The sequence below is a fragment of the Uloborus diversus genome, chromosome 6 (assembly GCF_026930045.1).
Source record: "Uloborus diversus isolate 005 chromosome 6, Udiv.v.3.1, whole genome shotgun sequence".
In the NCBI taxonomy this organism is placed as follows: Eukaryota; Metazoa; Arthropoda; class Arachnida; order Araneae; family Uloboridae; genus Uloborus; species Uloborus diversus.
In genome coordinates, this window is record NC_072736.1 from 56023078 (window position 1) to 56044275 (window position 21198).

The 21198-nt window shown below is 32.9% G+C and overlaps 1 protein-coding gene across 1 annotated transcript in view; it reads left to right on the forward strand.

Annotated features, from left to right (window-relative positions):
- Positions 1-20592, forward strand: part of LOC129224763 (hypoxia-inducible factor 1-alpha-like) — a 389541-nt gene extending 368949 nt beyond the window's left edge. The window contains exons 10-14 of the mRNA XM_054859311.1: positions 3892-3991; positions 9231-9398; positions 14123-14279; positions 17225-17331; positions 20438-20592. Of these exons, the coding sequence (XP_054715286.1) occupies positions 3892-3991; positions 9231-9398; positions 14123-14279; positions 17225-17331; positions 20438-20592 (687 nt within the window). The remainder of the gene's footprint in view (positions 1-3891; positions 3992-9230; positions 9399-14122; positions 14280-17224; positions 17332-20437) is intronic.
- The last annotated feature ends 606 nt before the right edge of the window (positions 20593-21198 follow it).

Here is a 21198-nt window from a genome sequence, read left to right on the forward strand (position 1 = left end):
TTAAATTTTTGTCATAGAAGTTACAGATATTTTGAACAGCATTAGAAAATACGCTTCGGCAGTGCTTTTACTGTCCAACCACGGATTGTATGGAATTTTCAAACGTCCAGATAAGACGAATCTATCTGAATGAGGGGGAAAGGTAAACATTTGATGAGCGTATTCTGCTCATTTGAATGAGACTCTGCTTCTGCAACAGCTGACATCGCTAAAAATATAATAGATTCGTCCATTTCCGGCTGTAAAATGGATGTTTGTCTTTCCATACAATCCGTGGTCAGATCCGTGGCGCATCGATGCCCGAGCTTTCTCAAACAACAAGGGATATTTCAGGTTCAGGTTGCAATCCCGTTTATTAAATGAAATGCTGGGCGGCCCATAATTATTGTTCTGAACATCGTTATTTATTCATAATAAAATTTATTTTTTAATCAGGATTAGAGTCCCTATATGAAAACGTATAGGGACTTTAATCTGAATGAGTAAGACATGTGTGTGGTGTTGGTGTATTCGGGGGAGGGGGGATGACATGTACTTTGAATGTAATTCCTAGTATTTTGTATTTACTACGCATTTATCAAATCGAGCATTCAATATTATGCATAGATGAATGGCAACGTTTTGTTATTACTATTACTATGTTTCTTGTGTTTGGCATCACTTTGCTGTTGTTTTTGTTTACTCAGTTTGAAAATGTTTTTTGAAAGTCTGACATGCAGTCAATTAATTTCTCTCCCTATTTCTTGCTTATTAAATTCCTGTTTCATTCAACCACCACTTCATTTTCTTAATTTTACAACCGTTGACCATTGGTGAGTACATGAGATAAAGCGTTTTGTTTAAAAGGCAATTCTGCTGGGTATTAAAAAAGAACTTAATCCTTAGAAGAATGTTCAAGATTTTGAAATGTATTTTATTTTCAGAGCTAGAGCATTTTTTGAGTCTGGTAGTTGAAACTGATCCCCCTCCCCCCCTCAAAAATAAATAAATAAATAAAAAGTTATAAATTCACTGTTGGGATATGCATTTTGAATGAATTTGGGTATAACTTTGATATACACCCCCAAAAATTACGCGCCAAATCTGGCATTTCCTACGGACTTTTTAGGGTTGTTGTTTCTTATTTTGGTGTTGCCAATTTAGGTTTTTTCAGCTTTTAGGTTTTTGCTGTTGCCAAATTTAGTATTTTCTTGTATTTTGTACCATTTTTTGAGTTTTTTTTAAGGTTTTGTGACAACAATTTTTGTGGCAACAAAGTTTTGTGTCAACAAAAACAAAAAAAGTCGCCAAATTTCCGATTTGGGGGGGTATATCAAAGTAGTTCCTGAATTTGTTTCAAATATTTTCAATCTTTTGCAAAAAAAAAAAAAAAATGATTGTGATTGGAACTACTTTGATATACCCCCCCCCCCCCCCCAAATCGGAAATTTGGCGGCTTTTTTTCTCGTCTAGCAAAATAACTGTTTTTGGCGACTTTTTTTTTCTCCTTCAGATCCCTAGATTGCAGCCTTCAACAATCCAACCTCCATCAAAAAATCAATTAACATCTGCATATCCTGAGCCAAATAATGCACAAATAAACAATTAACAATACCTGGCCTTCCAACTGTTGGCCTACCCCACGAAAATGAAGAACACAACTATCAATTTTCTGACTCAAACTGAAACTTTTCAACAATACTATATACAGTAGGCATATTGAAAGCTAAAAGATACAAATAACTAATAGAAATAAATATAATTGGACAATTCAACCAGATTTTCAGCAAAATACAGCAAGTCAGAAATCTGCTTGATCACTTCACAAAGAAATGGCCACTAAAACATATATGAAATCCAAAAATTGTTGTCACAAAACTTTAAAAAAAAAACTCAAAAGATGGTACAAAATACAAGACAGTACTAAATTTAATAACTTAAAAGCTGAAAAAACCTAAATTGGCTACATCAAAATAAGAAACAGCAACTCTAAAAAGTCCATAGGGAGTGCCAGATTTGGCGCGTATTTTTTTTTTGGGGGGGGGGGGGGAGGGGGGTATATCAAAGTTATATCAAAAAGGAAAATTGTGATTATTAAGGCAGGAGTTATTGAGCAAGAAAGCCATGAATTCATGAAGTGTAAACAAATTTGATACATAAGAGTTGCCTTTTACAAAAGTGAAAATTAACTTTGCTTTTCAGCAAAATATTTAGCAATACTTGAAAAAAAAAAATATCTTATGTATTAAGATACTAATATTTCAATGAATTCAAATTGAAAAGCGCTTAGAGAAAACAAATTAAGAAATTTGCCTCAGCATTGTGAGGAAAAAAAAACTATACTACTCAGTAGTACAAGAGCCCATGAAAGTGAAGGCCTACTATGGTCATCTCGGTTTACCAAGTTTTTCAGCAGATGTTTCCAGTTGGTGGACAACCAAAAACAGAACACCACAGTTCAGTTTCAAAGTATGCTTGGTACTCATTTAGTCGACCCGTTGAAGGGAAGAACGACTGAGTCTACCATGCTTAATCCGAATCTACGGCATCATAGAAGAGCAAAGCTTTACCATTTAGCCATTGGGCTTCCATATTGAACAATCCAGCTTGAGATCCACTTCACAGAAATCCACTTTTTAAGATTCTTTGAACTGTTGTTGAGACCAATATAAATCTATTGACAAATTGTGCCTGAAAATGGTGGATGGAGGTAACTTGAGAAATGTTGTTGTTGTTATTTTGAATTTAAATTATTTCAAACATATATCAGAAGAAAAAAAAATGTTTTGGCAACATTCCAACAACAAATACCTTCATCAGGGATAATGGCTCGCCATGTTTGAAAATGCAATCCTTTTGCATCCTGCTAATATTTCATTTCTTTTGAAAGTTGAAAGCAATTTTTGCATATGACGGCTTTAATCTTCTCAATGTAATATTTATTTTAGTAATTAATTACCCTCCCCCCTGCCTTTTTTTTTGTTACTAAAAAACTGGTAGTTTTTAATTTGTCTCATTCATTCGTTATGTTTTTATTTTTAATTCATTTCATAGCATCCTGATTTATGTATGTACCTCTAACTGCTTGATCTTACTGCGGTAATTTTCAGTCAACATAGAGTTCAGCTTTTTCTCTATACTTGCCCTTTCATACCTGATTTACTTTTAATTAGAACTGGATTAACAGATTTTATGTGAGCATATGAATGGTACGGTAAAACCCCTCCTAACTGACACCCCTCAAATGCGGACACCCTCTTATGCAGACAATTTTTAATTCCCTGGTTCCATGCAAATAACATTATTAAACTCCCATCCTGCTGACACCCCTCTATTGTAGACAAAAAAAAATTGTCCCTTTAGTGTCTGCATTTGAGGGGTTTTACTGTGTTTATAAAAGTTATAGTTAACGTTAAACAAAGGCAACAAATGAAAGGTTTTGCATTTTGTAACGAAAACAATAAATAATAACAAAATTCAATTAAATATCTGTTAACTTATTTCCAACAGGGAGCGGCACTTCATTGTTAATTAAAGGAACAAATGCATGTATTGTGTTAAGGTAAAATAAGTTTAAAGCTTAATATTGAAATATGACATAGATCTCTGTAGGCTTGCAATTTCAAATTTTTCCGGAGTGAAGCAAAGGGTATGTAATCCATGCATATTACAAGAAACTTGATGCACATTACAAATCAAAAAAATAATATGTAAAAAAAAACCAAATCCATTCCAACATGTATATAAATACGAATACAGTAAAACCTCTCTGAGTAGCTACCCTTCTGGTCTGGGAAAATTTGGCCTGGCACCCCTAAATGACGGGTCCCTAATCTGTATTTGAGAGAAACCTAAATAATAATTGTACATACCTTTTATTGCTTGAAAGAGTAACAATATTTGCCTTTTCAGATTGATGTTATTGGCAATTCAATTTATTGTTATGTACATAAAGATGATTCATCCCGTTTTGAAAGAAAAATGAACAATGTGATTTCATACCAAAAGAAAGGTAAAATATATTTACTTCTTTATTATTATGTTTTTAATTTCTTAGATATATTTGTTTATTTTTGAAGAATGCCCATATAAAATAGAAATACCATCATGATTATAGATTACAATACAGTGAAACCTGTGTAAGTTGACCACTCACGGTGCCATACTTTGGTGGTCAACTTCTAAAGGTTGGTAATGTTTTTTTTTAATTTTTTTTTTCATTTCTTGCACCATGTATTCATTTTTTTGAGGAATTCATCCTTACTCTTTCTGTTCAATTCCACTTTCATTGCTTAACATTAGAGACGTACCGAGTAGCACTTTGGCCGAGTAGCCGAGTACCGAGTACTCGGCCTTTCACTACTCGGCCGAGTACCGAGTTACCGAGTACTCGGTCGAGTTACCAAGTACCAATTATGTTTTAAGAAGAACCACCGACACACATGTGATGAATTTTGAACTTATTGGAATAGTAGTATAGACCTCCTGGTCCATGTAATAGTTTTTAAAATTAAATTCCTGCTGAAATTTAATTACGCATTACATAAACAATTTTGCTTGTGTCAAAAATTTTACAAAAAAATTTTTAAAATTAAAAATAAATAAATAAAAGGTATGAGTAAACAAGTTGGAATTAAAACAAATAACAGTAAAATCCCTCTAATGCGGACATTAATAGGAAAATTTTTTTTGTCCGCAATAGAGAGGTGTCCGCAGGACGGGGGTTTGATAATGTTATTTGCATTGGAACTGGGGAATTAAAAATTGTCCGCATAAGAGGGGTGTCCGCCTTTGAGGGGTGTCTGTTAGGAGGGGTTTCACTGTATACCAATCATAGTTCTAGTCCGCCAAACATAATTTTTAAAAGCAGATAAAACAAATATGCAGGAACACTGCAGACACGCGTTTCCGCCCCCCTCCCCTCCCGTTACAAGGAACGTCTTTTTCAGTGCATAACATGTGAGTTAAGGAATATAAAGACATTTGACAAAAATATCCAACTTTTGTCGGATGCCTTTAAATCCACGAGCTCCCATTTTGTGCATTGAAAAAGGAATTCCTTGTAACGCCAAAACACGTGTCTGCAGTGTTCCTGCACTGTGCTTTTAACGTTGTTTTGTTTCCTTTTGTTTTTTAAGCAAAGGTACTTTTGTATTTTTTATAACTTATTTTGTTTGTAGAAAAAATCCATTTTTAATATAAAAATTCCATACTTTCTATACTTACCTTTTTTGCATAATTTCTAATAATAAGTTTTATTTACTTTGAGGACATTAAAATAAAGATTTATCCTATTGAAGCATTACAAACTGCATTACTCTCAAAATTTACATTTGACTTATAAATTTTAATTGTAAATGATTGCAGAATATAATGTTTGCTTTTTTTTTAGACATTTTAGTATCTGTCTTGGACAATATTCAATTTTTTGCAACTACTCGGTATTGGCCGAGTATCTGATCAGAATTGGGCCGAGTACCGAGTACTCGGCAAATTGGCCGAGTAGGCCGAGTACCGAGTAGTTACCGAGTACTCGGTACGTCTCTACTTAACATTATTGAAAGTGAAACAATAATTAAAAATACTATTCAAATACTTTTGTTATTTTCCTCTTATTTTTAACTACAGTATACTCCCGATTATCCGTGTGCGGATTATCCGGCTTGTGGATTATCCGTGCATCATTTCGGAATCGCACTTTTCTAAAGCTTCGATGATGTATCGATAATATCGATAACATCATTGAGGAAGTTAACGAAATCGAAGGTTTCGAATCAGTGGCCGCTGAAAATGTCGAAGAGTGGTTTAAAAGCGACAAATGTGAATCAGGATTTCAATGTCTAAACTGACGAAAATATCATTGAACTTGTTACTGAATCAAACGCATGTGATGATACAGAAAATGAAGATGAAGAATATGAAGAAAATACAATTTCACATTCTACTGCTCTACAATCTGTGGAAAGAAGTTACGATTACGGAGAAATAATTGCAGTAACAAAAATTCGTACGGACATACGCAACAATTTGAACAAAGAAAACAAAAATGTATCATCGATTTTTTTTTTTTTAAGCAAGACATTTCGAAAAAAGTTCCTGGTTTGTGTGAGTATATGCATAGTTTTTTCTAATTTCCCCTTAAATAGTTACCCTGCATATTCCTTAAATGATTTTTCGGATTATCCGTGTATTCCGATTATCCGTGCTACGCCGCCCGGTGATTAGCAGATAATCGGGAGTATACTGTATATTAGACACTAATTTTAGAAATTCTGTAAATGCCAACTAATTTTCTCTGGCTTTCTCCATTTTCAATTACTTTTAATATTTCATACTTTTTATTAATCTCAAGTCCCACTAACTTTCTTTTTGAAGCCTTTTTATGCAAAACTTGTAACACAAAAAGCAACAAGCTCGACTCTCCCAGTTCATAAAGGCAAAATTAAAATGTCCTATTATCTCTTAATCCTTTACACCAGAAACATGTAACTTTACTCATTATTAGCAGGCCCAGATCTGTGTTCCCACAGTGCGAGGGGCTCGCCTCCTTAAAGGGACTAACGACCGTAGAAATTGAAGAAAAAACAGAAAAAAAAAAACCTAGCACTAAGACTTATTCTCTTAGACACTGCTGGCCGCTAGGGAGGGGCCCTACATATTTTGTTGCAGGGGGCCCCAAAATGTATAGATCTGGGCCTGCTCTTTTTAGCAGCATTCCTGTGTTGCCACAACATATTGAAACTGGAAAAAAAGACTTTGAACTTTTCTACTGACACTTATTTTCATTGAACAGAGTACAAAAAGCTATCTTAAATAGATCTACAAATGAAAAACAAGTTTGGAGAATAAAGAGCAGCATAAGCTTTATGCTGCTGTTTAATTAGTAAAATGCTAGTATGTCATCAAAGCATTAAAAACATTCTTTGAAAGCTATCAAAAAAAAAAAATATATATATATATATAATATATATATATATATTATTATTATTATTTATAATAAATAAATAAATAATAAAATAAAATAATATGCTGAAGATAGTTTAAAAAAATAAACCAAGTGGTCAACTTACAAAGGGTTTTTTACAATACTCCAGACCAAATTTGGCATACAATAGTGGTCAAGATAGACAGGTGGTCAAGATAGAGAGGTGGTCAAGTTACAGAAGTTTTCCTTCATTATATGAGATAGGGCTAATTCCGTTCCTGACAAAAGCGGTCAACATAGACAGGTGGTTAACTTACAAGGGTGGTCAACTTTACAGGTTTTACTGTACTCTCATTCTTAATGGGCGATGGCAGGTTGCACAACTGGGTATTTGAATATCACATTAGTTGTAAATTGATATTATTTTGGTGTTTCATTTTTTCAGTGTTAGTGAGCAGCTAAGGAGCAATTTCCTTGTATTAGAAGTTACTTATGTCAAAATTGTAAATGATTGAGTCAAAAGAATCCATGCAATTAGTACAATTTTTTGTCTCCATTGTAAAAATTATTTTTAGTTTCTTAAATACATAATTATTATTATTTTTTTTTAGTGTAGTGAACACTACATTGGTTATATGCATACATATTAAGCAAAAAAAAAAAAAAAAGAAGAAAGGAAATTTTTTCAGTTTCCTTTCAAATTAGAATTTTTACTAATGAAGAATCATTATCTAATATCATTTAGATATTCTTGTTTAAAATTTTGTCAATAGTTCAGCATAACAGTTTTTTACCTTGCATAAAATTAGAATTGATTGAAGATTTGTTTCAATGTTTACCGTCTCGGTCGTTTTCTGTGAAAAACTGAAAAAAGATGAATACACTGCTACACTAAGTGCAAATGTTGTATCTGTTGCTGAACTTAAAATTAGATATTGCTTTTTAAAGTGTTACGCATCCACATACTTGATTCAGATGCCCCTTTTTAAGATTTTCAAAAGAAATTCCCATTTGCAAATGGCCATGAAACATTGCTTGAAGGTAAATTATGTTACAAATAAGCACCTCTATCCAATAACTGTATTTTGATGGTAAATACAACCCTAATATTTATCACGACATTAGTCTCAATGTCTTATCAAGCAAGGAAGAGCCAGGGAGGACATGCCCAGGTATTTAAACTGCTTAAAATGAAAGATGTTCTGTTCAGATGGCAAGATCAGGAGTCATTGTTTTAAACTTTTTAAGTCTCAAGCTAATCTGGGCATCCTCATGTTAATAGATTGAGTAACCCGCTTATTTCCACAATGAAACTCGCGCCATGACATGATAAATTGATAATTTTTTGGTAATATTTGACATGCAAAGAAAGACTTTATTGTGACAAGGCCGAACTCGATCCGGTAACTTAACTGTTTTACTAGTAAGACTGTGTCATTTGAGGGGAAGGAAGAAACAAAAAAGTGGTTGAAAATTAACGCTATCCACTGGAGTTTAGGGTTTATCCACTGGAGAGGGTTAAAATTTCTACTATCAAAATATCACCAAACAGGCAATTGCTTTGTTCAAATGTAGAAGAGAAGCAATTTTCACTCGTCATACCTTGACTTGCGACTTTCTAGTTAAGAATAATTATTAACTTCAATGGGATTTTAGCCATTGGTTAAGTTCTGGAAAAAATAGGTGGGGGGATATTCATATGGGTATGAGCATAATTTACTAAAATCAAAAAGGGGATGTGATGTTTGTATTACAATTTTAAGAAGTGTAGGAAGATTTTTGTTTAAAAATGTGGGAAGACGCTATCTCCTGCATTTCCCATTCAACTACACCTCTGATTTTAGGCATTTGTATCAGCTTGTCAGAAGCAAAGCAACTTACCTGCAGCGGGGGAAATAGTTTTAAGAGTGCTGTTGGTTTTTATTGGGGTTTCGAGGAATTGAATGGGACCAGCACAGCTGAACCCGATTCTGTTGCTGCACTTCACTCTTGTATTTTTGTGATTCTTTGACATTTTTTCTATGAAGTAGGCTTATGGTTGATTTTAATTCATTAACTTATTATTTTTGACATTGCTTACAAAATTTAAATTTTAGTACTTGGAATTTTCTTTAAGTGCTTAAAACTTTGATACGTTTTCTTGGTAAACTATTTATAATCTCTACATTTTCTTTTTCAGCAATGTATTATTAATGTATTTGTGAACAAAGTTTTTGATTTATTTCTCCTTGATTGTTTTTATTGCACATCTTAATTTCTGAGCAATCTAGGAAATTTAATATTTGTTTTATCACATTATGTATAATTGATTGTTTTAAATTCTTAGGTAAAAAGCGTTCAAAAGTGTTTAAGGCTCATGTGCAACAAAAACCGATTCCACGTTCAAACGATATAAAATTTCGAAAAATGGTGTTTAAGTTATCTGTTCATGTGAATGGACATGCTGAAGGAGGAGGAGGTAGTGAAACTTCTGGTGAAAAAAAGAAAAAAATATGTAAGTTTTAATTCCTTCTTGCAGTAAATTTTTGCAATTGCTCACTGGAATGCTGTGTTTCACATTTTCATTAAAAGTATGTCGATAATAAAACAGTATATTTTAATAAACATCATGTGAGGCAGTGAGAAGCAAAGGGATGTAAGGGGACATTGTCAAGTTTCGAGTAAATCACGTTTAAAGTTAAGGTCTTAGGTAGACTTTCCTTGAAAAGTTTTTCTAAATCTTGCAGTATAACAGCACCTACCAGGGTTACTAGAACTATCTCTTGCCCCAAGACAGAGGAGAGGTTCCACCTACCATTTGTACTGATTATCTCCAAATTTTTAATTTTGCCACTTACATTCCTTTGCTTCTCACGGCCTCATATACTAAAGTACTTGATTCATCATGAGCTCTTCAATTTGATGATGTTTTGTTTCATGTTCAGATATTTTAGTCACGTTACCACAATGTGTTTTGTGGCACTTCACACACTCTTATCTAACATGATAGCAATTAAATATCTAAATTTGAAATAGAACCAGAATTAGAGCAATGCTGTGAATGATTTATTGCATTTGTGAAACACAATTTAATAAAGGTTTTCTTTTTTTGAATTATTCAGGAAGTTTATGAGTTACATGGGGCGAACAGCCTTGCCCCCTGTAGTGACAATACTGATAAAAGTACTGATAAATTCATCTAAAAGCAGCACATGCATTTTTATAATATACAAATTTCTTCTTCAGGAACCACTTTACTTGCAAAGTGGTTCCAATTAAGTGCTTACAATTATAAGTGCATACTTTGTGTTTTACCATATTTACTTTTAAGCTTTTGGCAATTGCAGAGCCGCCACTTGTACGAATCACGTTTGTTCCAAGCAGTTTTGATTCCATAAAACGGCCGATTCAATAAAACGGCTGATTCAACAAAGCTGGATTGTGCTCTGTTTTTGATGATTTGATTCATTAAAAAGGTTGGTTCAATCAACCACTGAATCAATTAACCGGCATCAACTGTATTTGTTATGTTCAGAGATTAACACGTCAAGTCTGTGGTGTTAATCGAAATTATATTATGAGGTCAGATTTCTTGATAAATTAATGTATATAGTTTTTAGTGCTAATGGTTTTCCATTTTTTAGGACTATTTTATATGCATTAGTGACTTAGATACAGAAAATTATGCTTTCATTATTTCTGTGGACACAAAAAACATAACTGAAATCAGATTTGAGTTACCTAATAAATTAGCAACTTAGAACAATAGGTTAAAATAATAATGTTACATATTTTTTTTTTTTTTACTTTTGTGTATTGTTTCTGTATATCTTAGCTACTCACAGTTGTGAAAGGCCATTTTAGACTTCTCTCCTGATTGTTGAAAGCAAAATACTTGATAATGTAAACAAAATATGTGATAACTTAGATATGCTTTTAAAAAAAAGGGAAAAAAATCTGCTAGATTTAATTAGACTAGATTTAGTTAATTCACCTAACAAGGTGCTTCAAAATGATTTAACATGTGATAAACAGCTAGGTGTAATATGACTAAAAAATCTTGTTTGAACTATGCTTTGCATCTTCTAACTTTGTGGATCTGTGCAGTAGCAATTCTTGGGACAATGATGTGACATATTACTGACAAATACATTTTATTTATTGACTACATTAACACGCAAAAACTATCACCAGTTACTGCTTCAGATTTAAACTACTGATTTTATGGCTCACCATACTTACTGAAATCTACACTACTTAAGTGTAAACGGATGACCAGACTAGTCTTGAAAAAATTCTCCTCTTTGGTATAATCTTTTTGGTATAATCTAGTTTGATCTGTTGCAATTAATCCATTTGCGGGCTTTGCTGGAGTATATGTGTAGGTAATCCGTTTGTAATAATGAGCTATCCTTTTTCAGTCTTTAGGTGCATTTTTTACATTCACTGTTATTGTTTTAGCGATGATTTAAATTTTGCGAGTGTTTTTGATCTTTTAAAGCCAATGCATACACTAGCAAAACATTTTAATACAGCAACTTTTTTCACTGTACAGTCGAGTCCCGACTTACGCGAGGGATGCGTTCCAAGACCCCTCGCATTAGTCGAAATTTCGCATTGTAGAAAATGGTATGCATACAATGTTCTTTAGAAACATACCAAACTCTTTTAGACACTCATTAGCATCCCTCAAACTACTTCAATCCATTCCTCAACTATACACTACAGTTTCTTACATAAAGAACCAAAATTTTACTGTATTTAAAAATAAAAAAATCTGACTTTATTCAACATAAAATACTGTGAAGATGCACAAAATGAATGATTAATATGAGGGAGAGCCATAAAATAAAGCAGCACGGAATATACAGTATGTAGTAATAATAAAACGCTGCACTTTTATAGTACTGTACAGTAGATACAGTAACAATATTTATGAATTAAAAATGAAGATGATTATAATCTGTGAATTTCAACATTGAAACTAAGTTCTGAATTTTCACGGATATCTTTTTTCTTAAATTGTATGTATGGAAGTTTCACGAAAACTAATTGTTGTGATGCCACCAACGCAGTTTTTAGTTCACATCAAAAACTTCAGGTTCTCTTTATTTGTCAGAAACTTTCTTTTTCTTTCCATCTTCACAAACTTTAGGTGAAACAGCGCAACAAGGTATTATTACATTTTATAAACTAAAATATTTGGAATGAAAGAAATAAATGAAAAATACTGAGCATTTTTATGTCTCACTAATAAAGTGCTATGTAGACTAGCATGGTGTGGCAGCTTCTGCTATCAGAGATGCTAAAGGGATGTAAGCAGAGCCGTGTCCAAAGGGAGGGTTTTAGGGGTTAAACCCCTCCCATTGGTGAAAAAATAATAAACCAAATGAAAAAAAGTGCAAATTTGGCTTAAAATTAACTTGAATGTTGAAGTTTGTGCACGGCATTTTTTTCTTTTTTTTTACCATTCCCTTTTAAATTTCCTAGAAATTTAGAAATGCCTTCTCTTTATCGACTAAAATCATATTTTGGAAAAAGAGAGATATCTTTTTTCAGAGAGTAAACTATTGAATCACATTAAAATTGCCAATAATGGGAAAATGACATTAAATTGAAGTAAAAGGAAGTCATGTGATGCACATATCAGCTCGTTTGTAAAAGGAAGTAAAAAGAACTATTTATTGGATTTTTTGGAATTATAACCTATATCACTCAGTAAGAAAGCACTTTTCATATAGTGAAGGAATTTTTCAAATAGGTGCAGTGGTTCCAGAGATCACCTCGAACATATAAACACACAAAAATCCGCCCTCTCTCTTTATAATATTAGTATAGATTAAAGCAAAAAAAAAAAAAAAAAAAAAAAAAACGTTTTCTAGCAAATCTAAATAGTACCGTTTCTTGAAGATACTTTATCATTTATAGTTCAGCTGCAGCGGTGTCAGTGTGACGCTCCAAAATCTCCATAGTTGTTTGTTAAATTAATAGTTCTATACTTTATTGTATGTTCTATGCAGGAGTTGTATGTTTAATCAAAACAAACACCGAATATTTGTCGCATTTATAATTCCGTTCTTGCAGCAATCATAATTTACAATTATAATTTAAGTGCATATATATTTTTTGAAGCCCAGTGGCTCAGTGGTAGACTTCCACGCCACAGGTCCGGGTTCTATCCCTATGTGTTGACTTAGCCGTTCATCCCTTTGGTTTTCCGATAAAATGAGTACCAAGCGCGCTTGGGAACTAAACCCTGGAGGTTACGCGTTAGGCTGACCACCTAACCGGAACATATTCCTAGCACCCCAGAGCCCTTGGTCAGGAAGACTGAGATGAGCACAGTAGGCCTTAGTCCCCATGGGCTGTCGTGCCACTGGGTTTGGTTTGGTCTATATTTTTAACTCTACAAATTTTATCCGGTTAAATGGGGCCGGGTAAAGGACGTTCCACCGAAAAAATACAATAATAGATATGGTAATATTACTTAAAGCGAAATATTCTAGTAATTTGACTCCCCGCTTTGTCCCTCATTGTGACCATCAAACAGAAATGAATAATTTTTTGGCACACTGTTGTTTTCCTGAAAATGCAGAAATGAATGAAAAAATATTGAAACTAAAACCCCTCCCTTTATTAAATCCTGGACACGGGCCTGGATGTAAGTTTATTCAAAAAATCAATACCAAGTTGACAATAACGAAGCTGATATACTTCTTTCCAAAAAAATTCGTGTTGTGAGGGAGGAATTAGCGTTAGCTCTAAAATTCGTTAGTGGTGAAAAACTTGCATTATTGCCGTTTCATGTAAGTTGAATCACATTGCAGCAGGAGTCGACTGTATCACGTTTTATGTATAATACAATCATTTTAAAGCAAAACACAATTTTTATTTTCTTTACCCCTTATTTTAAACTTTTTTTATTGGGGGGGGGGGGGGGCTATCTGTGGTTTTTGTTATCCGCGGTATTTGTGCCACCCATTTCCACAGATAATCCTTTATGTATGATATTTCGTATGAGTTAAAAGTCTGATTAGATGAGTTGAAATTTATGCCAAGTTTTCACTTTCAAAAACTTGGAGTAATCAATTATGGATAGTAATTTGAAATGTTAAACCTTCCCAAAAAAAACGAACCCTGGCTGCAATCTTTGATTTATTTATTATATATTTTTTTAATTTTTACTGTCGCCCATGAGAAGAATATTCAATGTTTAAACGGATTGAATTTCTTTAACAGGTCGGACAAAAGATTTCGGTACCAATGCTATTGTCTTAATGTTTGTTGAACCAATAAAAATTGAGCCAGAACCAGATGCAATATTCATAGATTCTCACCAAGAAGGTTATTTTACTATGCATGGTCTACGAGGAGAAATTTTGTATGCTGATCAAAGGTAGGTTTCAAAACGAAATTTTCCTGAAGGAGTTGAATTATCAGTTTTTAGAAATTATTAGATAAAAGTGAAGTCTCAAATGTTTGATATTGTCATGCAAATGGTATGCATAAAAATGTATTTGTTTTACAGTTGATACCAATTTTAGCAATCTTACAGGCAATTCTTTGGGAATAAATTTATGTTGTTTAAACTGTTTTTTTTTTTTTTTTTTTTTTTTTTTTTTTTTTTTTTTTTTTTTTTTTTTTTTTTTAATTCAGATTTTTTAGAAGCATTCTAGGTACAGACACACACAAAAAAATGCATTTAATTGCTCAACGTTGTTGGAAAAGTTTTAAATAAATAAATTAAAGAAAAGAGAAATTATACAGACAGCAAATAAAAAAAGTATTTTTCAATTGATTTAAAGTTCCTATGAGTTGTGAAATACAGCTCTCACTGGTTATTTAACTTGTGTTTAGTTCAATCAACTACATGTTACACTGCAAGAATGATGTGTTGCTAAGAATGGCAGTACTCATCAAGTGTTTTTTTTTTTTTTTATAAATATTTTAAACTTAGAAAGATGTTTTATAAATTAAAAAATATCTTAGGGGTTTTTTTTTTTGGAAAAGTAATTTTTTATTTGTTTTTAAAATCAATGGTCTGAATTTTTCTTTGGAAATTTAGGGTTGACATGCACAAGGAAAATAGGAAAAGCATGGAATTGTGTGGGGAAAGGAAAATGAACTAAAATGGTCTGGGAAAATCACAAATCGCTGAAATTTCTGTAAAAGTCGTGAAATTCTATTTGATTTTGAGACATTCGGGAAGCTGCCTGCACAACAAATCTGCAAATTTTTTTACAAAAAGTTAAAAGAGATGTTCTGATTTTAAAATGTTTCATAAGTGAACAAAAATATTTTTTTCACAAAATAAAGTATTGCCAGTATTAAAATTTGAAGTTCAAAACTTATTCGAGGGTGGTTTGATAAGTCCATGACTTTTAAATGAAAAAATCAAAATAAATATCAAAATGCAGTTTAATTATATTTTATAGTTATATTTGGCAATATCCGTGAAATTTGTAGACAATATTTAAATTATGTTGTGTTTTATTGGCATCAGAAGAACACTGCAGACAATTTTGTTTTCGTTATGGAGAAAAAAAATTTCGTGTGTTGATAAAGCATTACTTTTTGTGCAAAAAACATTTTCCCAAATGGAAGAAAAGTTGAACAAATATTATTGCGAGTCTGCTCCATCACATGGTATGATTCACAAGTGGTTTAAGGAATTTTCGTTGTGGCCGTACGAGCACGGCAGACACAGAACGTTCTGGATGTCAGATAGATTCTGGATGTCTTGTCCATGACGGACAAAGAAATGATCAACAAGATCCATGATATTGTGTTAGAAGGTCGCCATGTGAAAGTGCCTGAGATAGTTAATGTTGTAAACATATCACCTAAACGTGTATGCAACATTTTACACGATAATTTGTGTATGAAAAAGTTATCAGCAAGATGGGTGCCGCGTTTGCAGACAGTCTATCAAAAACGGAATCGTGTAAAAATGTCAAAGCAGTGTTTAGACAAATTCCAGCGTAATGCAAGTGGATTTTTGTGACGTTATGTGACAATGGATGAAACTTGGATGCATTACTACATACCAGAAACAAAAGAACAGTCCAACAACTTCAGTCAACGTCAGTCAGAACAGTCAACTTCTTCTTCGGAAACTGCTTCGAAAAAAGCAAAACAGTTCCATCGCCCAGAAGGTTATGACCCCAATTTTCTGGGATTCAAAGGGCACAATTCACATAGGCTGTCCTGAAAAAGGAAAAACAATCACGGGACAGTTTTATGCTAATTTATTAAACAGTTTTAATGCAAAATTAAGAGAAAAACGACCCTTGTTCAAGAAAAAAGTTCTATTCTATCACAATAACGTGCCAGCTCAGTCATCTGCAATTGCAACCGCGGAATTGCTTCAATTACGCTATGAATTGGTTCCTCATCCACCATACTCCCTTGACTTGACCCCCAGTGACTTTTTTCTGTTTCCAAATTTAAAAGAATGGCTTAGTGGAAGGGAGACTTTTTTTTAAATTCAAATAATGAGATCATAAATGCCGAAAATGAGTATTTGTTGACCTTCAGACATCTTATTTTTTGGAAGGGTTAGAAAAGTTGGAACATCGTTGGAAAAAGTGTATAGCTGTGAAAGGAGATTATGTTGAAAAATAAACTGCACTTTGGTATTTATTTTGATTTTTCATTTAAAAGTCACAGACTTATCAAACCGCCCTCGTAAGTCCTAATTGTTAAAATCTAAAATACAAAATGTACCCTCACATTCTTTCATTTATTTCAAATGTATAGCTTTTTGTTTGATTTATGACCACTTTACCCCATTAGACCCTAACATTTACTGAGTATATAATTCAGGTTTAAGGTTGTTTTAACTGAAATTAAATTTTGATAACATTATTCCACTTTTGTAAGCAGTTTTTCGTTATTGAATTAAGTTTATTTATAGGAAAAATAAATTGTATTCAAAAAAATAATTTAAGTCAACATTCTTTTTTCTGAAATCAACTGTAAAAGTCAGGGAATTTAATTCTTGAACTTTTGTTGCAACCCTGAAATTGTACGCTAGAATGGAAAAAAAAAAAAAACTGCACAAAAGAAAAATAAGTGTTACAATTTTGATGCGTAATCGTTTAAGAGAAATAAAGTGACTTATTTTCCTTACTTCTTACTAATCTTGTTTGAAACCTTTGGTACATATGTGTAAATGCAGTACTTTTTAAAATACAATATAGCATAATTTTATTTGTTTGACAAAATACATTTCAATTTTAATTCTTAAATATTAGCAAGTTTACAAATCAGTAATACTGCTTAACGATATCTGTGTATCTATTCGTGCTATTTCTTCTTACATTGATTTTTTCTTTATAGGATTACCACAATTACTGGATATACATCTACTGATGTTAAAGGAAAATCTGCATATGAATATATATTTAGTTCAGATGTACCAATTGCTTTGTTTGCTCAGAAAGACAGTTAGTTTATTTCCGTTTCCTTTTATTTCAATGTTAAAAGTTTGTGTTAAAATAGAACTTTCACCTACTTTTTATGAAAGCTAATAGCAACTATCAGCTTGCTAGATTGATGCGTTGATTAAATTGAAAGTTATGTTTTAGAACTTACAAAGTATAAATCTAGAGTACATTAAGATTTGGCAAACATTTAAGTTGAAAATGTTATTTTATTGTTGGACAAACCTAACCTGGCAGATGTGCAAACCTCTAATATGTTAGAATAGAGTCGGAAATTAGTTTCTGGGTGGGGGGGGGGGGGGGGGTTCATCATAACCGCTCTTATATGCATAGAAACTACCATGTTATGACTGGAAATATGTGTTAAAACCAAGGACTCTGGGGAGACGTTGACCCCGAAGCCTTCCCTCTGGCTGTGCCACTAAACTTGGATATTGTGGTTACTTTCCATGAAAGTTAAAAGCACTCTCAGCCCTGCAATCATGGAGGTTTTTTTTTTTTTTTTTGAATCAAAGTTTGTTAATTCTTGAAAATATACTTAAATATTAAGCTAAACCTCGTGTGATCTGCTCTTTATGATCAAGCTGTTTAGACTTTTTTAGAGAAACTTTTTGATGCAGTAAATTCTTTATCAAAGTTTTTTTTTTCCAATGGCAAGACAAAGAGCAAAAGAACAAAAGGTTAAAAGTACAAACACATAACTAGGACAAAAGGTAGAAAGTGTATTCATTGCCTCAAAAGTTCTTGAGCTCGCTAGTAGAGAGCTGTTTCTGAGTTGCCAAAAAGAGATGAATATCAGCGAAGGTGTTAACGGTTCATCTGATCTGTCAAATCACAAAGTGGGCAGCTAGGGTTTGAAAGCATTCCAATTCAGTTGAGATGCTTCACCAGACAATCATGTCCAGTCAGGAGTCGGAACTGTGCAACAGCTTCACGATGTGGACTGCTGGGGATTGCTAAACGGTCTTCAACTCTCCAATGCTTGTGCATGATCCTTTCCTGAAGTTGGGATTCATAATTTTTTCCCAATAATTGCTTGATGTGAAGCTTGATGGCATGGAACAACAATGCTAAAGAATTTGATTGGTTTAACAGAACACCCTTTTTTGCTAGGTTGTCTGTCTGTTCGTTCCCAAAAATGCCACAGTAGCAAGGTACCCACTGGAGAACCACGCATTTCATTTTTCAAGTCAACTTGCGTAAATAATGTTGACACTGTCAGATTTCAATTGAAAAGAGGGGGGGGGGGGGGCTTAAAGAACTGATGGCCTGAATTGCAGCTCGAGAATCAGAAAAGACTACTACACTAGTAAATCTGTCCTCCAAGTTCAGCAGGTATTTTAGAGCAATTGGGACAGCATTTACTCCTCCATTTAAGGCTGTTCGAATTTTCTCGGCAGGTTTTTCTTGTTGTAGAAAATGCAATTTTGTTTTCCTTTACTTTTACATTATTGCCTACTATTTATATGTTGGAATTTAATGGAATCTGCATATGGTATTTATAATACAAATGTATGGTGGTACTTTGAAAAATATTTTTGATCCCTTGAAAAGTAACTGAGAAGTGCTTGAATTTTTTTCTCCCTGAAGGGTATGAAGCATGATTCTATTTTTTTAAATGAATCTTTGAAACAGGAGCTTTCTTGAAATTTAGAAGCACTACTAAATAAGAATTTAATTCAGTGAGTACTTTTAATCTTCTGTTTTGCACACCATAATATAGCCTGGCTTATACGCTCGCAAGAAGACTTTGCTTACAGAAAACTAGGGGGAAAATGGTGTTGAAAAGGTTGTGAAAGGAATAGAAGGGAAATAGTCTAAACAGACGTAGATAAAATACTAAGCTTTCTGTGAACACAAATCCTAAGTGAAAATTTTTCTACAAAATATTTTTGCTTGATTCACCCTTGAATAAAAAAAAAAATTATATTCAAACACAAAAAAAGTGCTTTAAAATCCTCCTCTTTTTTTTTTTTTTTTTGCAATAACATATATTTTTTGCTTATTTTTCATCAACTGAAGAAAATTTGCCTCAACCACTATTTTTTGCCCAATATCAATCACATGATCATTATTATTTTCATTTTGTAGTGAAAAAGTTCATGTAGATCTGGAACTACTCAAGTTGCTGACAAAGATAAAACATAAGCTACCTGCTTTTTACTTGAAAATTTTATCAAGATGTTTGATTTTGTAAACAAGATTAAGGATTTCTGCAAAAAATAAATACCATATTTTCATACGTATTATCTGTTAAAAAAGTGTAAAATTAATGAGGTGCGGATTATACGCTGTCGCGGCTTATCTGTGTTTTTTTCTCAGTAAAGTTGTTTGTTTTACATAGCTTGAATTTTCTTCTTACACAATTCAAGCTGTGTAAAATAAACAACCATACAGTCATAGTAGAAGCAGTCTCCATTTGCAACGGTTTGCTCCTTTGTCTTGAATCTTTGTCTATTAGTGATTAGCGTACTATGATCACGATTACAAGAAGAAATCATTATTTTGTAGATTAATTTTGCACAAGAAAAAAGCAAAGAAGACAGAGCAAGAATGGCTGACGGGAAAATATTTGGAAGAAACAAAAATAAACTGGGAATTTTTTTATTCCCCCTCCCCTTTCCCCCCCCCCCCCCCAAAAAAAAACTGTTAGTAGTTTAAAAATATTTTCTGCGAACGCTGCTCGCACGTTCGTCTAAATTATGCAAGACTGGTTCAAATTTCATCTACTGTACTGATTGGGGATCAGCTGTCATGTATGCTGTTTTTCTAATAGTTAAAAAACAGATTTCTGAGATTTTTATTATTGAGATTCATAGAGTCTTCTGACTCCCCCCCCCCCCCCCCAGCATGGATTTTTAAAAACATAAAGTAATTTTTTTTCCATGTATTTTGATGATTTTTCCCCCCTATAAAAAGCATTGAGTATAACTTATTCAATGTATTGAACAACAAATACGTACCATCTCTAAAGAAATTAAGCTCTTGGTTGATTAGGAGAGTTCTATGTACATACACATGTGAATCTACTTCAGTTTTAAGTAATAAATTATTGTTCTTTAAAAACACTTTTATTCCATTTGTCTTATTACATTTCTTTCTCTTGTAGTGTTTTCAAGTCAGAATGGAACCGGGATTATAACGTATCGATTAAGAGTGAAAAATTTGAGATATGTATATCTGCAGAGTAAAGGCCAGACTGTGTATAAGCAAGATACCAAAACACTTAGCCATTTTGTTTGCTTCAATAAGTTATTAAGGTAAATTTTCAAAAATAGAATTTTTTTTGTTACGTATGAAGGTTTTAAGGTCTTGTAGAATTTTATTTCTTTATTAAATTCTAGATAATTGTTTAGGGTTTCACTACACAGGCATGAATGCAAAAGCAAAGATCATACTTGTTCTGAAACTCCTGAAAAATATCAAGTTCTAAAGTATCATTTGCTCTGAAATGCCTGAACATTTTGGGCTTTATTTTTGTTTTGTGTTTTCCCTTATTTTTCTACGTTTGTTCCGTTCTGTAGCCTATTCATTCGTTACTATTTTTGTCTTGAAAAGCAGAGATTTTTTTCCAGAAGTAATCAACAGCGGCGGATTTTGGTCTGTTCAAGGGGTTGGCAGCTGAAAACCGTAAAAGCCATTCCTCCCCCCAAACCCGTTATGAAGGGTGGCAGGGAGTCAATAGCCCCTCTTTATCCTGTCTTTTAATACTAATCGCCCTTCACGAACTTGTCACCCCTTGAAGTTAAATCTCCCCTTTATGGTTTATTACCCCCAGCATTGGAAACTACTGTTCTAAGTCATAGCAATGTATTGTTATACCAGTATTAATTTAAAGCAAATTTGTGAAATGTACGTGATTGAAATTAG